At 61.5% G+C, this 15,916-nt stretch overlaps 1 protein-coding gene across 7 annotated transcripts in view; it reads left to right on the forward strand.

Moving 5' to 3' along the window:
- The window catches only part of LRRC27 (leucine rich repeat containing 27), a 35,966-nt gene extending 22,117 nt beyond the window's left edge, over nt 1-13,849 (forward strand). For 5 of the 7 annotated variants that reach the window (XM_038579178.1, XM_038579174.1, XM_038579175.1 and 2 more), the window contains 3 exons: nt 6,035-6,153; nt 7,658-7,787; nt 13,218-13,849. In XM_038579178.1, the coding sequence (XP_038435106.1) occupies nt 6,035-6,153; nt 7,658-7,787; nt 13,218-13,364 (396 nt within the window). In that variant the 3' untranslated portion in view covers nt 13,365-13,849. Of the gene's footprint in view, nt 1-6,034; nt 6,154-7,657; nt 7,788-10,612; nt 11,229-13,217 lie in introns of those variants that run through there. The other 2 variants (XM_038579176.1, XR_005380794.1) reach the window with 2 other exon arrangements.
- Nucleotides 13,850-15,916: the final 2,067 nt, after the last annotated feature.

Raw genomic sequence — 15,916 nt, forward strand, 5'->3', positions numbered from 1 at the left:
TCGCCCCCGCCCCCCCACCCTGGCCAGCTGCTGCTCCTGCGCAGACCGTCGCCCGTGGGAGGGTGGCCGGGTGCACAGGCCGTTAGGTCAGCCTCCCATCCCAGCCCTGCGTGCCCCCCCCGCCCCGTGCGGATGAGTTGTGTCGTCCCGCAGTTTTCCATCGGGCCGAGGTCGCGCGTCCGGGGCAGCACAGCACGGGCAGGATGTGCTTCGTTGCCGTAGGCGTACCTGGGTTGTGGGGTCCGTACCTGGGTCCCTGTTTGCACAGCGGCTTCCCCTTAGCGCTGCTCTGTTTCTGGGGGACACGGGCGTGCGGGGGCCTTCCTGCGCACCTCTGCCCGCTGCCCACACCCGGGAGGCCCCGGGGCTGCCGCGCGTGGGCCCGCCGCGCCTCCCCATCAGGATCCCTGGGCCCAGTCCTCCTGCTCCCTCATGGTGTCCACGATGCCTTTGTCCCTTTAAACAAAGCAACGGTTTCTCACCTGAAAAAAGACAGTGGAGCGTTTTTTGTCTGCGTGGGGGTCGTGGGAGTCACCCACACCACGGCAGCCCGTGTGCTGGTCCTGGACCCGCTCCCTCGTCCCGTCACCTGTGCTCCTCTTGGAGGAGACCTTTGTCAGGAGATGGGAAAAATGTTGCTTCTCGAGCACGTTCCGACCCGCACACCCCGGTCGTCTGTGAGCTGCTCGGGGGCCTTTGCACTTACGGCGACTCTGGGGTCGCGTTCCCGCCTGCACCTCATGCCCTGGCTCGGTGCAGGCTGCCCCTGCCCCTGCCCCGCACGTGTGCCTGCGCGTGTCGTAGGCCCCGTGCTCTGTGCTCCGCGTCTTCATGGCACGGGCCCTGTCCCCTCCGTCACCGCCCCCGCCTGACATACGTAAACGTTCAAAACCCACGGGTCGTCACTTCGGGAGCAAGACTCGCGCGGGAGGACGGCCTTCCGGATGCCGTCCGCTCACTGTAGCAAGAGCTGGGAAACAGCTTCGATGCCAGGGGGTGGGGTGGCTGTGCTGGATCGGATCCCAGGCCCGGGTGACCCCTGCGGCCACGGGATCCTCCGACCGAGGCCAAGAAGTTACAGGTTCCCACAGCCCCGTCGAGGCAGCGCCCGAGGCTCCGCCGGCCCGTGAGAGGACGCCCGGGCCTCACCACAGACACGTCTGTCCCCACGGAGCTGTGGAGCCCGCGGGCCGGGGGGCGGTGGGCGTGTCTTGTCCGTACCAGCCCGCGGAGCACACGGTTTCTGAGGACGGGCGACTCCGGGTGGGGCCCCAGGTAGCCTCGCCGTGTGGCTGGTGCCCGCCAGGGTGTGCAGCCCCAGCCGCACCTGCGCGGCCTTCCCGCCGCTGGCCCTGAGTGACAGCCCCTAACGGGTGAGGCGGGAGCAGGTGTGTCTGAGTTCCGCGAGCCACTCGAGCGAGCCGCTGACCCCGCGGGGTAGTGGGAGCCCTGGTTGGTGGCCGGTCAGCCAGCGGGGTGGGGCACACCCCGGCCTGTGCTGGCGTCCGAACGGGAGTGGTCGTCCGAGATGGAGCCCCCCCCGGGGCCCTGGGCCAGCCCCCGAGGCCCCGCCTGGAGTTACGCTGTCGGCCGCCGGCTGGAGAGCTGCCGCCCGTGGGGACGCCTGCCGCAGGCCCAGGCCTCGGTCCCGCAGACCGTCCGCCCACACCCCCTCCACAGTGAGAGCAAACCCCCGTGTCCCATTACTTCCCGGCAGATACTGTGCGTCCTTCGAGGGCGGGCACTCAGCGTGACCACGGGACAGCCGGTCCACGGCCAGCTCCGGGGTGCACACGCCCGCCCAGGCCTCGCTGCTCCCCGCGCGCCCCGGGCCTGCCACTCCACATGTGCCCGCCGTCCCGCCCCAGCCCTGCCCGAGCTTCCCAGCTCCGCTGCGGATGGGCCTCCGCCAGCTGCCTCCTCGGGGGCCCCGGGCCGCCTCCCTGCAGCAGCTCCCCTGCAGCCATCCCAGCCTGGGGTCAAGGCCGGGCAGCATCACCCTCCGAGCTGTCCCCCGGTGCCGTCCAGCTCCTGGAGGGACATGTGCTCCGTGCCCCCCAGAGCCCCGACCACCTCGCTGTCAGGCCCAGTGAGAAGCTGTTCCTGTCCTTAATGGGTGAGGCGTCCCCAGGGCTGGCTCTGTCCCTGGCAGCCGGGCCTCATGGACTCTCCAGGGCCCAGTCACTAGCAGCCCTCTGACTGTGTCCTCACGCTCACGCTGCTCGGCTCACGGGTGCCGGCCTCCCTGTCTGCAGCTCCCCTCACCCCGACTGCCCTCCAGTGCCCCCCCGGCCTCCTCGTCATCCCACCTAGAGCCTCTTCTCTGCCACAGGGCCTTTGCACAGGCAGCCCTCTGCTCTTGGCTGCTGGGCTCCCGCTCTTCCGTGAGTCCTCAGAGCAGGTGCAGCAGCTCTGGAGGGTTCCCTTGCCCCTAGGCTTGCACAGGCTCGTCACTCCCAACCCCCTGCTGGTCAGGAATGTGGTGTCACCCACAGGCCCCTGCACAACCAGCCTCTGGCTCCTCGGGCTGGACGTATGGGACTCACGGCCGTCTGTGCCAGGTGATGCCTGCTGTCCGTCTGTGCGATTCCCCTGCAGCCTGCGCTGGGTGCTGATTGGGACGGACCCAGCAAGGGGCCCTCGGCGGGCTCAGGGCTGCGGGGAGGGTGCCCGAGTCAGGCTGGACCCTGTTCCTCTGTCCAGGACCCAAGCGCGCAAACCGCTCAGCAGAGCCCCCCGCCCTGTCCACACGAGGTCCAGGGTGCACCTCCCTTCTGCTGGCTGCCGGGACCCCCTCCCAGCCTCTCCCTGCACTACGCACCCGGCCCGGAGACCCCTCGCCCCCTGGGTGGTGGCAGGCTCCCGGCAGGCCGCTGTGCTCCGCCCATTCTCAGGCTTGGACTGAGGCGCCGTCGTAGTCGTGGAGGCCGTTGGCTGCTGCGCGGCGTGCTTCCTGTCCGTGAGCCTGTGGGACGGCACTCATCCCCACTGTCAGCACCCGGCCCCACGTCACCCAGCACATTCCCTGCGGTGCGGTCCCCCACCCCCTCCCCCAGGCCTCTCCCACCCCCACCCCCACCCCAGACTCAGGCTCTGTCACCACCCCGTGCCCCCGTCTCTGGGAAGGCGACCCTGCGGGAACCTCGTGCGGGTGGCATCACGCAGCGCACGTCCTTCCATGTCTGGCTTCTCTCCCTCGGCCTCGTGCCCTTGGGGTGCAGCCGCACCTCTTCTCCCAGCTGAGAGACACTCTGTGTGGCCGGAGCTGGCATGCTCCTCCGTCTGTCCGTCCATGCGGGACACGCAGGTCCCCACCCCTTCTGGGCTCCTGGGACCGTGTGGGGCAGCCCTGGAGCTAACTTCTCTGTGTACGTGGTCAATTCCGGTTGGAGACCCGACTTCTGTGAGTCTGCAGGAAGGTTATCCCGTCCTGTGTGATTGGTGAACTGCGTGGAGATGCTGTACGTAATCACCGTTGGGGACACTTAGGAGCATTTGTTTAACCTGGGGTGACACACAGATTCATAAATAGGAAATACAGAAGTTCTGGAACTAAAAATAGAAAATTTTAACTTCATAAAACTGAAATTTCGGGGATCCCTCAGTGACTCAGTGGTTTGGTACCTGCCTTTGGCCCAGGGCGTGCTCCTGGAGACCCGAGATCGAGTCCCGCATCAGGCTCCCTGCATGGAGCCTGCTTCTCCCTCTGCTGTGTCTCTGCCTCTCTCTCTCTCTGTGCCTCTCATGAATAAATAAATAAAATCTTTAAAAATTAAAAAAAAATAAAAGTCAAATTTCTAAATGGCCTAAAATACCGTGGAGTCAAAAGATAGAGGAAAATATTTGTGACGTGTTTGTGACAGAAGGTTACTATCTGTGAAGAACGACCACAGACTTTTTAAAATTAAGGAAAGTGATGGAAAAGTGGGCCCGGGGTAGGCGGGCAGCGCCCGGAAGGGGAACCCCGATGGCAGCTGGCAGGACAGAGGCTCGGCCTTCTCGGAGCTGCCGGGAGACGCGGTGAGCCAGGTGCCCCGCGGGGCCGCGCGCAGCCGGACGGGCTGTGGGGACGGCGCTGCTGCAGCCTGGGGAAGTAGCTCATTAAGTCAAAGCTGCGATTCCTTTGAGCTTTGGTGACCCAGGCTTTGATCCCGGCAACCGTCGCAGGCACCCGCGGAGACCAACATGTGCCAGTGAAAACCAGCCCCGTGTCCTCCGGGAAAGGGCTGCAGGCTCTGTCCCCAGCCCTCCCGCTAAGGGGTGGGGACAGGACGGACGCACCAGCTCCTCAACCCCCGGGGTCCTCGCTCTCTGCAGAGGCTGGGTATCTGCCACGTCTTCCTCCTCTGTGTTTTGTACGGACGGTAAGATGTGGTGGGTGCTTCTTTCCAAATAATATACGTCTAGACTAAATACACATTAGGTTGCACGTCTGACTGTAAAAAGCACCTACTGGATTTACATCTGTTCGTCTCTTGCTGTTGGAATGACGTCTAGGGGACGTGAAAGTGGGCCAGCGCCCGCCCTCGGCTCCGAGAGGCCCTCCCCGCCCCAGCGGTTAAGCGTGTTCTAAGGGTCAGGCAGGTGGTGGCCAGACAGCCCCGGTCCGGCCCCGTAATCCACTTAGGTGGCGCATGAGACCTCGCCCCCAGTGCAGGTAAGCACCGCGGTAATCCCAGCGACACAGCGGCTGGAGCCCCGGGGGGAGAGGAGCAGCGCCCGCCTCACCCTCCCCTCCCCAAGGAGCCCACCCTGCCCTCCACACCCCTGCACCTCCCCTCTACCCGGCTTTCTCACACCCCAAGGGGCGTGCCTCCTCACGGGCAGGCACACAGCCACGTGCACAGAAGCACAAACACATAGATGCACACACATAGCACTGGGTGCACGCCCACAGGTGGGGGCACAGGTGCACATAGGTAGGTACCGGTCCACCCACACAGGTGCACACAGGCACAGGTGCAGGCACACAGGTGTGTACACAGTGTGCACGTACACGCACACACAGGTCTAGAGACCCCTGGGTAAGGAGAGATCGGTGGTTCTCCAGCTTCGTCCCCGGGAGCCAGGGGAATGTTTGCGATCTCCCACCGGGGCAGGGCCGCACCTAAAGAGACATATTTGAAAAGTTCCCCTGGCGAGGGAACATGTGATGGGTGGGAGCCAAGGTCTGGAGGCAAGAGCTGCTGAGGATGGCAGGGGAGGCCGCGCTCCACCCAGACTCCCCGGTGAGGCCCCGGAGGGAGGAGGGAAAGGAAGGCTCCAGGCGGGGGTGAGGGCTGCCGCCCTGAAGGGGAGGCGCAGGTCCAGGTGACCAGAAATCCTAGCGCCCCGCGCACCGGCCCTCAGAAATCACGCGCGTTCTAGCATTTATCGTGCTGTTCACACAGGCGCCGTATGACGCTGCGATGTCCAAGTTTTAAGGAATTTGTTTTCAAAAATGAGTTGAATGGCCTGTGAGTCCTTACCGGGAGCTTCCAGGCCACATCGCCCTTTATCCCCTCTTCCTCCACCTCTGCGGTGCCCGCTCCCCATGTGAACTCAGGGCCGCTGGGGAAGGTCCAGCAAGTGTTTCGGAGCCCAGGGCCTCCTGGACGGCGGCGGCTCCCGGCGTGGCGGGCTCTCACTTGGAATCGGTGAGCTTCCTCAGAAAAAGCCAACCCTGAAGTACTTCTCTTGGGTTTTCAGCATTTATTTGGGTGCGTTTGTGACGTCGTTGATCTAAGAGCCGTGAGCTGATGGTACCGGCTTTCCAGCTGCGCTTGCCGGTTAGCTTGGACCTCAGCGGTGGGAGATAGAGTTGCGTCCTTGGGAGAGACCTGGGCCATCGAGCGTGTTTTCTGTGTCTGTGCGGACAACTTCGGGTGGGGGTCACCTTCCGGGCCGCCCAGCGTCTCTGTGCCCCGCACCTCCGGGCCCTGCGCCGTGCCCTCCCCCGGCCCGTGTCCAGCCGCCAGGGGATCTCCTCCGGTGCTTGGCTTGTGTGGATGGCAGCGTTCCCTTGGATTCCTGAAAATGTCGCGTTTTCTCCCAGGTGGCCTCCAAGGCTCCCTTCGCCACGGATTTGATTGATAATGAGACTACGCCAGCGAACCCATCTGGAAAAATGAGGCCAAGCAAAGAGAGGTCCTCGCACGCAAGCAAAGACGTGAGGTTGGTGCCTGGGGTCTGCTTCCGCCCTGCTGGGGCTGAGCGCGCTGTCCTGCAGGTGTGCCCACGGCCCCCGTGCTCCACCCCCCGCCCCCACGGCAGGCTCCGGGTACAGGGGGGAGGGCTGCGGGGGGCCTGGCACTCCTGCAGCTGCCTCAGCCCCGGCGCTGACCTATGGCCCCGCCCCGGGAATGCCCGCTGAGCCCCTCATCCGTCCCCAGCTGCTGTGCGGCCGCTGTCTGCGTGATGACCCACCTGAACTGAGTCTGCGTGTGTGCACATGTGTGTCTGTGTGTGTGTGCGTGCGCGCATTTTGCCAAGAAAGCACTCATTTTTTGACTCACTTCACAAGACACTGGGCGCGGTGATCCTGCTGCTCCGTGCCCTGCACACCCCCAGGCGTGCTGGGACCCTGCTGGGAGGCCCTGGGGCTCTGGCACCGTCCCTGTGTCCCTCCTGCCTTCCAGCTGCTCCCTCCTGACCTGCACCAGCCCCACTTTGGGCGCCGGAAGCCTGAGTGGACGCAGGCTGCAGGTGTGAGCAGGAGACTCGGGCTCCCAGGAGGACCAGCCTGGCCTGCATGTCCTGGCAGTGCCCACTGCTGTGTGCCCCCTCTCCACAGTTGGAGAGGCCTGGAGGAAGGCCATCACGACGTGACATGTGGGCGGCCAAGGGGTGTTCTTTTCTGGGGAGTCATTCCTCATTCATCCCCAGAACACTTGGGGCCGTCCTGCAGGTCTGTGCATCGGATCAGCCCCCAGCCACGTGCAACAGCATGCCCGTGTCCCCTCAGCTCCTGAGCGCCGGCCAGACCACCCCGTGGGCATGGCTCCACCCGGAAGCAGGGTCAGAGCTGCTGACCCTCGGGGTCCGTGGGGGCAGGACCCTGCCTTCAGCCATTATGCTGAAAAGTGAAGGAGGCCAACACAGAGCCCGCTGCTCGGGGCGGGGGCGGGGGCTGAGGTCTCCAGGGAGGCCGGCGGGAGCCCGTCATGTTCCAGGGCAGACACAGCCCGGACTCCACGGCCACCCTGCACAGCGGGGCACAGAAGGCTGTGCCGTGCTGAGCGCCCTTGCATTTAAGAGCAAAGACCATACAGAGCCCTGATGTTGGCAGAGCAAGTACGTCTGCTCCTAGTTTAGCACGTCCTGCTTAAGGACTTACTACACGTGTACGTCTCCTGTGAACACAAACACCTCCCCTGCGTGTGGCTCTCCGTGCGTTGTCCTGAGTGAGGCATTTCCTACCTGGGTCTGCAGTTGAAAACATAGTGTGTGTTCTCGCAGCTTCTGAACGCCAGGGCCTGAGTTGCTGCCCGGAGGGGGGCAGGTGGCCTCACCGCCACCGTGACGTCACCACATCGGTCACCACGTCGTGACAACCCCTGAGCCCCAGGACTAGAGTGTGACTCGGGGAAAAGGGACAATTTTCTCCCCTGTTGGAGTAAGAGTTGCTGAGACGCGACCCGACATGTAAAACTTTTTCCTTCACCGTTCGTGTCCTCAGTGCCTTCCGAGAGGAGCATCTAGAAGAAACCGTAACACAGCACATTCAGAAACTGCACGAACACAGAAAAAAGTTCCAGGGGCTGGATCCACTCGAGGAAGTCAGACAGGCTACGCAGGATTTAGAGATTGTAAGTATTTGTCGGCTGCGTGTAAAAGTAAATGGTTCTGGTAAAAATCCAAGGGGACTTGCCATGCCTTTCCGCAGCGCACGTTCTCTCAAATCACAGGGAGCGCTTACTGTGCCTCACGGTGAGGGCCGTGCCCAGGATCGCCATCAGTCGGGGGCGAGAAAGAGTTTTTGTGGCGCACGAGCCCACAGATGCATTGTGCCCCCGACGGGACGCCAGCAGCAGCCACTGCTTGGTCAGTGGAGACAGAGGGGACATGTCTGTGGGGTCCTCGCCGATGCTTCCTGCCCAGCAGAGCCTGGCGGGGCCGTGAGAGGGCCTGCGGTTGGCGAGGCAGGGAGGCAGAGAGGCTGGCCTCCTCACGCTCAGCTGCTGGCAGCGCGCGTCCATCCGCAGGCCCTGAGGCCCCTGCCGCGCGTGTAGGAGTGGTCGGGGTCATGAGAGCGATGCCGTGGACAGGCAGGCAGCTCCCCACCCAGGCGGGTCCTCCCGGGCGACAGAGCTCGTGCAGTCTGTGCCCTCACTGCTCACAGGTGCAGGACAATGTGCCTGTTCTCCCCGGACCCCCGCCGTTCAGGCCTGCGACCCCCGATGTGGTGCCTCAGCCCCAGCGCTGCCCTCAGGGCCGTCCCCACAGCCCACCAGACAGCTCCGTTGTCACTTCTCTGGGGCCCCGGGGCAGGATGGGGGAGGGGGAGTGCAGGCCGAGGGCCTGGGCCTGTCGTGGGGACCCCACCCCTTCAGACTCTTCCCTCTTCTCAGAACCTTTTCCTTCGCAGCCCAGAGAATGGTACCTGCCGTAGGTGAGTTTTATTCTCTTCAAATCTGTTGTTTATAGTCGTAACCTCCTCCTTAAACACCCCAAACCCTACCTCTAGGGCTTCTAAACACTTGTGTCTCAAGCTGCAGATTGTGGAGTTTTGAAAAGTTGATTTGGTGTTATGAACAGCCCTGTGCTTACAAGTTGATAATCTACACGAAGCAGACCAGTTCCCCGCAAGACGCCAACTGCCAAAGCTCACACAAGAAGGAATCGACGGGTGGCTCAGTGGTTGAGCGTCTGCCTTTGGCCCAGGGCGTGACCCCGGGGTCCTGGGATGGAGTCCCGCATCGGGCTCCCTGCAGGGAGCCTGCTTCTCCCTCTGCCTGTGTCTCTGCCTCTCTCTGTGTCTCTCAAGAATAAATAAAATCTTAGAAGAAGAAGAAGAAATAGACGATCTGAATGTGCTGATATCTGTTAAAGAAATTGAATCAATAATAATTTTCCAGTGGGTTCACTGGTGAATTCTATCAAACAGTTAAGGAAGAAATTATACCCACTCTTCATAATCTCTTCTAGAAAACACAGGCAGAGGGAAGATAACTGAGTTTGTTCTGTGAAGCCAGCATTACCCTAATACCAGAACAAAAGTGTCACATGAGAGGAGAACTACAGACCAGCATCTGTCCTGAACAATGATGCAAAAATCCTCAAGAAAATATGTGCTAATCCAACTTAATAACGTACAAAAAGAATTATATACCAGGATCAAGTGGAATTTATCCCAGGTGTGCAAGGCTGATTCAACACTTGAAGATCAGTTTATGTAATGCACCGTCACATCATGGCTAAGGAAGAAAACTAACAGATCATATTAGTGGATACAGAAAGCATTTCATCTGACAAAATCCGACACCTATTTGTGATAACAGCTTTTAGCAAACTAGGAATAGAACTTCCTCAACTTGATAAGAACATGTAAAAAAAAAAAAAATCAGCTACATTGAACATCAAACTTCATGGTAGTGAAACTACCATGAATCTACATTTGCCCTGAAGGAACGAGGCAGGGATGTCCCTTCTGAACATTTCTCTCCAGCATCATTCTGGAAGTCCCAGCTTTTTCCCAACAAGATAAGAAAGGGATAAGATATACAGATTAGGAAGGAAGAGCTAAAACTATCTGTTTTCAGATGATGTAATTGTCTATGTAGAAAATCCCAAAGAACCGACCAAAAAGCTCCTGGAACTAATAAGTGATTATGGTAAGTTTCTGGGATCCAAAGTTAATCTATTAAAGCCCACTTCTTACTCTACCATCAGCAAACAAGTGAGATTTGAAATTAAGAACATCATTTACATTAGCACCAAAAAAAAAAAAAATGGTGCTGGGTACAAATCTAACACAATACATACAAGATTTATAAGAGAAAAACCAAGCTGTGACGAGCAAAATCAAACAAGACCTAAATGCATGGCGAGGAATCCCATGTTCATGGATAGGAAGACGTCCGTCCTTTCCAGTTTGGTCTAGGGAGTCAGCACGATCCCCATCCCAATCCCAGCAAGTTGTTCTGTGGGTGTGGACAGCCTGATGTCAACGTTTAGACGGGGAGGAGGCACAGGCCCAGAGTCACCCACAAATACTGAGGAAGAAGAACAAGGTTGGACGCCAGGCACTGCCCGACCTAGACTCTGTGGAGCTGCGGCATCCAGACGGTGTGGTGTTGGTGACAAAGTAGACCAACGTCCATGGATCAGAGCAGCAGGCCACGTAAATACAGTCGACGGATGTTGGACAGAGGAGCAAGACGCTCTCTTAGGCAGGTGGTGCTGGAGCAGCTGGACGTCCACTTGCAAAATAATGAATATAGAGCCAGAACTCAGGCCTCCACAAAAGTCAATTCAAAATATATCGCAGACCTAAATGTGAAACTGTAAAACTTCCAGAAAATAGAAAGTGTAGATGACCTGGGGTTGGGGGGGAGTGTTTACATAGAACATCAGAGGTGCGACAGAAAAAATTGATAACTTCATTAAAATCTTAAAATTTTTTCTGTGGAAGGTGCTGTCGAAAGATTAAGACAAGCCAGAGACGAGGAGAAAATATTTGCAGAAGACACATCTGATAAAGGACTGTTATCTATCCAAAATATAGAAAGAAAACAACCCAGTTAAAAAGTGAGCCACGGATCTGAACAGACACGTCCCCAGACGTGTAGATGCTGAGTATAGGAGAAGGTGCTCGATACTCTATGTCGTTGAAGAATTGCAAACCAGAACAGGGGTCCCGCTGCCCGTGTATGAGAACGGCTGTCGGCCTCATCACAGACGCTGGCTGGGACGCGGGGCAACAGAACTCTCATTCGTTGCTGGCGGGGATGCAGAATGGTGCGGGCCCTTTGGGAGACCGTTCGGTGATTTACCCGAAAATTGAGATCATCTTACCTTGAGATTCAGCAGTTGTGCTCGTCGGCACTTACCTGAAGGAGTTGAACACATGTCCACGCAAAGTCCTGCTCACGGTTGTTCATGGCAGCCTCACTCAGTTACCAAACTCACGGAAACCGGGATGGCCCTCGGTGGGTGAGTGGGTAAGCCGCCTGTGTGGATCCTATGGGATGTGGATTGGTACCGAAAAGGAATGAACTGCCGTGCCCTGAAAAGATCTGGGGGAGGGACTCCTGGGGGGCTCAGGGGCTGATCAGCCCAGGGTGTGATCTCGGGGTCCTGGGATCGAGTCCCACGTCAGGCTCCCTGCAGGGAGCCTGCTTCTCCCTCTGCCTGTGTCTCTGCCTCTCTCTCTGTGTCTCTCATGAATAAATAAAATCTTAAAAGAAAAAAAAAAAAAGAGGGATCCCTGGGTGGCTCAGTGGTTGAGTGCCTGCCTTCGGCCCAGGGTGTGATCCCAGTTTGGGGATCGAGTCCCTCATCGAGCTCCCCATGTGGAGCCTGCTTCTCCCTCTGCCTGTGTCTCTGCCTCTCTCTCTCTCTCTGTCTCTTATGAATGAATAAATAAAATCTTAAAAAAGAAAGAGGAAGGAAGGAAGGAAGGAAGGAAGGAAGGAAGGAAGGAAGGAAGGAAGGAAGGAAGGAAGGAAGGAAGACAAGACCTGGGGGAACCGCATCTGCTAAGTGAGAGCCAGTCAGAGAAGGTGACACCTGGATAATATTTTGGAAAAAGCAAAACTGTGCAGACGTCCAGGGACGAGTGGCTGCCGGCGCTGGGGGGGGAGGGGGATGCTCAGGGCAGCGACGCCGCGCGACGGCTTAGTGATGGGCGCCTGTCACTGCACGTTTGTCTAAAGCACTAGAACGCACAACACAAGAGCGAGCCCTGATGTGAGGACTGCCGACCCTGGGTGATGACGGGTCCGTGTCAGTTCACGGATTGTGACAAATGTCCCAGCAGGCGGGGGATGAAGACGGCTCCTCAGGAGTAAAGCCGCCTGGCTCTCTAATGTCTAATTTGAAACTGAAACCCGAGATCCCTGGGCCGGAGTAGGGCACACAGGAAGGGCCGGGAGAGCAGGATGGGGGCACAGGCTCCTCACTGGGGCAGGTGCCCAGCGTGGGAGGAGGTCTGGGCCCGATGGCCACGATGGCCGGGATCGCCAGGCCCGGGGCCAGCGGAGGACGGAGGCACAGGCAGGGACTCTGAGGAAGCGACGGCGCAAGGCTTTCCTCCCAAACAAGGCAGCGGAGCGGGAGAGAGGAGCACGTCCTAGAAAAGAGGAAGCTGACCCAGAAGGGTGCCCCGGAGCCACCAGGCCAAACACTGTTCCTACTGGAGAAAGATGTCACGGTGGCCACTTGTCGGAGCAGCAGGTACATCTGCCGGGAGCAGCCCGCCCCTGGGACTGCACTGCGAACCTGCTTTCCGTGTGATGTCCTGAGTGGGTTCCCTGTCTGGCCGACTCAACGGCCGCCGGCAGGTGCTGGTGGGCCACGGGTGGTATCGCTGCCGTTTCGGGGAGTCAGTGGTCACATGTGCATCTGGGGGGTGCGGCCTTGGCGCCCCTGCCTCCGCGCCGGCCCAGGGTCGGCAGTGATCTGCACCGGGTCACAGGGCCGTTCCTGGAGCCCACAGCTGTGATGGATCCGTAGGAGGGGCCCTGGTGCCTGGGCTGGGGGGTGCCGGGTCACCCCCAGGGACATACAACTGAGGAACACGGGGGAGCACGAAGGACGAGTCCCATCTGGGGGGTGGGCGGCCCCAGCACTGCAGGGGCAAGTGCCCGCCGGCTGCACTGTCCCTCTGAGGGCCGCGGGGCCCCTGCACCGCTCTCAGGGACCCCGGGTCCTGTTACTAGGTCTGGGGGTGAGGGTGCAGGGGCGGCCCAGCCCTCCCGGGCCAGGTGTGAGTCTCGGGTGGGATCGTGGGCAGGCTGCTGCCGACGCCGGCCGTGTGAGTGAGGAGCCTTCTTCCCTCCATCACCTGGCGTCTGCGTGGCTGTAGGCGGAGGTCACGGTGGGGCCAGGGTGGGGACTCCCGAGCGGAGCAGCCCGGGCCCACCTGGAGAGGCCGCTGTCCTGTGGGGACGCGGGGCACAGTCAGCTGGGCCCCTGCCCGGCGGCCCTGCCGTGAGTAGGCCAGGGGGACGGGTGCTGCTCCCTGGGCACCGTCCGGCGGTCTGGCTGACTTTGACCCCCTCCCGTTCTCCCCAAAGGCCAGAAAACTCCAGGAGCAAGTGAGGAAGCTGAGGCTGGGGCCCACCTGGACTAGGAGCCAGCAGTTCACAGCTCCCGCCGGACGCCCGCCACCGCACCCACCTGCGCCGCGGCCTTGGGACATATTGTTTAACATGAAACACTAAGAGTCTGAGAAAGCGGACAGATGCTCGGGGCGAGCGCCGCTTGTGCCGAGCGAAGATCCTCGGGGCCGAGCTCGTGTGCCGCCCAGGTGCCCCCTCCCCGCGTGTCCCGGGGGGCGGGTGCCGACGCCACCCCTGGGCCCACCTTCCCAGCCTCATCTGTGCGGCCTCACAGAGGCTGGACCGCGTTTAAGCTGGATTAAAGGAGAGAGTACCGTGGACGCCCCCCGTGCCCCGTGTGTGCCGCTCGGCTGGCCGCGTGTCTGGGGGTCTCCCCCACCCCTGCCGCCCGGGTCTTTGCCCACCAGGGAGGGGCGCTGCCCCGGGGCGCTGCCTGAGCCCTCACCCCCACCCTGCACTGCCAGTCCCGGCCTCAGCCCTGCAGCCTGCACGCCTCCGCCCCCACAGGCGGGTCACACCCTGCCCGCCTCACTCTGCAGGACCCGCTGATTGCGAGTTAAATAAATTCACGGCCTTCACCTTGAAAATGCCCTTGATTGGACTTGGCAGCTCCTTGGCCTCTGGGGAGCAGGGGGCAGAGCTAGACCAGGCCCGCCGGGGGTCCGGTGACCCCCCAGACGCTGGTGTGCTGTCCCAGTGCCGCTGCCCTGACCTCTGAGCCGGGGTCACCCCCCCACACACACACAAATGCCTCCACAGCCTGGTGCCTGCTTGATTCCAGGAGGCGGGTGGTCTGGCCTGGATGGCGGGAGCCTGGGGCAGGGCCACCCTCCCCAGGACGCCCCCCTGCTTCCCCTCCTCCGCTTGCCAGCGCTGGCTTTCCGGGGCTTCTCCCAAGAGCAGGCTGTTGGAAATGACACTCCTCTGCCACGATGTGCTTCCTTCATTTCTTTTAAAAAAAGATTTTATTTATCTGAGAGAGAGAGCGTGTGTGTGCAGGGGGAGGAGAGGGAGAGGCAGACTCCCCGCTGAGCAGGGACGGACTGGGCCCCACCCCGGGGGGGACCGTGACGTGGGGTTCCCTCACTTCCTGTGAGCTGCGCACACAGGGCGGACCTGAGCCCGTCCTGGCCTGGCCCTGCTCCCACTGGCCTTGTGGCTGCTTCCGGGTAGACGCCGAGTGCCTGGGTGGGGACGCCCTCCTGGCCCCTGCACGGCCCTCCTGCCCCCGTGCTGCTGGGTCGCGTCTCCTCCCTTAGTTCCTGAATGAGCACCACCAGGTCCTCCCTTTAATGCCCCCCCGCCCTGGGGAGGGCCGGGGATCTCTGGGGGGCAGTGACTGTGCTAGGAGGTGGGATGGGGGGCCGTGGCCAGGTGCCCAGCCCCCGACCCTCCGCGCCCTGGTGCCACGACTCAGGGTTTCCTGCAGGTGGCGCCATGGGTTGTTGGTGACCCTGCCCTGGGCCCTCCTGCCGCACACACCCAGGGACGCCAGGGCCCGGGCAGGGCCACCCCATAGGCTGGCGTCTGGGGCATCTGTCCACCATCTGGACCAGGCACCTGCGTCCTGCTGGGGAAGCCCTGGCTCACACCTCACACCCTTGGATTCCTGGGGGGGCCTGAGCCAGAGGTGCCGGTCAGCCGGGAGCTCCTGCCGCGTGGATCCTCCACTAGCCGCCAGCTAGCCCAGGGGACGCCCAGAAGTGACCCACAGCGTGGCGGGGTGGCCAGGGCTCAGGCCCCAGGAACTGTGGGCAGAGGTGACTGTGTCCTCGGGGAGCCAGAGGCTCCTGGGAATCGGAGCTCAGGGGGAAAACACCCTCACCTCCCAGCACCAAAGCATAAGCCTCCATGTCCACCTGGGGGGGACGGAGCAGGTCGGACCCTGCAGGTGGACAGCTGCTGCACCTCATCTCCGTGCTCCCCCATCCCCGTGCTCCCAGTGGGGCCTCCATCTCCTTGTTCCCCCATCCTCGTGCTCCCAGTGGGCCCTTGTGCTCCCCCATCACCGTGCTCCCACTGGAATCCTGTCCGTGTGCACCCCCATCACCGTGCTCCCAGTGGGGGCCTCCATCTTCGTGCTCCCACATCCTCGTGCCCCCAGTGGCCCCCCGTCCCTGTGCACCCCCATCACCATGCTCCCATTGGGCCCCTCATCACCATGCCCCCCCATCCCCATGTTCCCAGTGGGGGCCTCCATCTCTGTGCTCCCCTATCTCCATGCTCCCCCATCCCTGTGCTCCCCCATCCCCATGCTCCCAGTGACCCCCGTCCCTGGCACCCCCATATCCCCATGCTCCCCCATCCCTGTGCTCCCAGTGGGGGCCTCCATCTCCTTGCTCCCCCATCCCTGTGTTGCTACACGGGGCAGCTGAAGGACCGTGTGCGCCTGAGGCATGGGGCGGGCGCTATGGGAGAGACCTGACCCCTCGCCCGAGGGCCTCCCCGGCCTCCACAGCGAGGTGTGGTGTGTGCCCGGGAATGCCCTTCCCTGGACTCGGCCTGGGGAGCAGCACAGGCCTCTGCCTGCGATACCGCCGCCTGCCCTCTGGGCGCGGGTGAGGGGGTGGCTGTCGTGGGCGCGGGTCCGGGGCCCTGGGGTCCTGGGGGCCCAGAGGGGGAGGTGAGACGGCCTCCCCTAGGCCTCCGTGAAA

This window comes from Canis lupus, chromosome 28 (genome assembly GCF_011100685.1).
Source record: "Canis lupus familiaris isolate Mischka breed German Shepherd chromosome 28, alternate assembly UU_Cfam_GSD_1.0, whole genome shotgun sequence".
NCBI classification, from domain to species: Eukaryota; Metazoa; Chordata; class Mammalia; order Carnivora; family Canidae; genus Canis; species Canis lupus.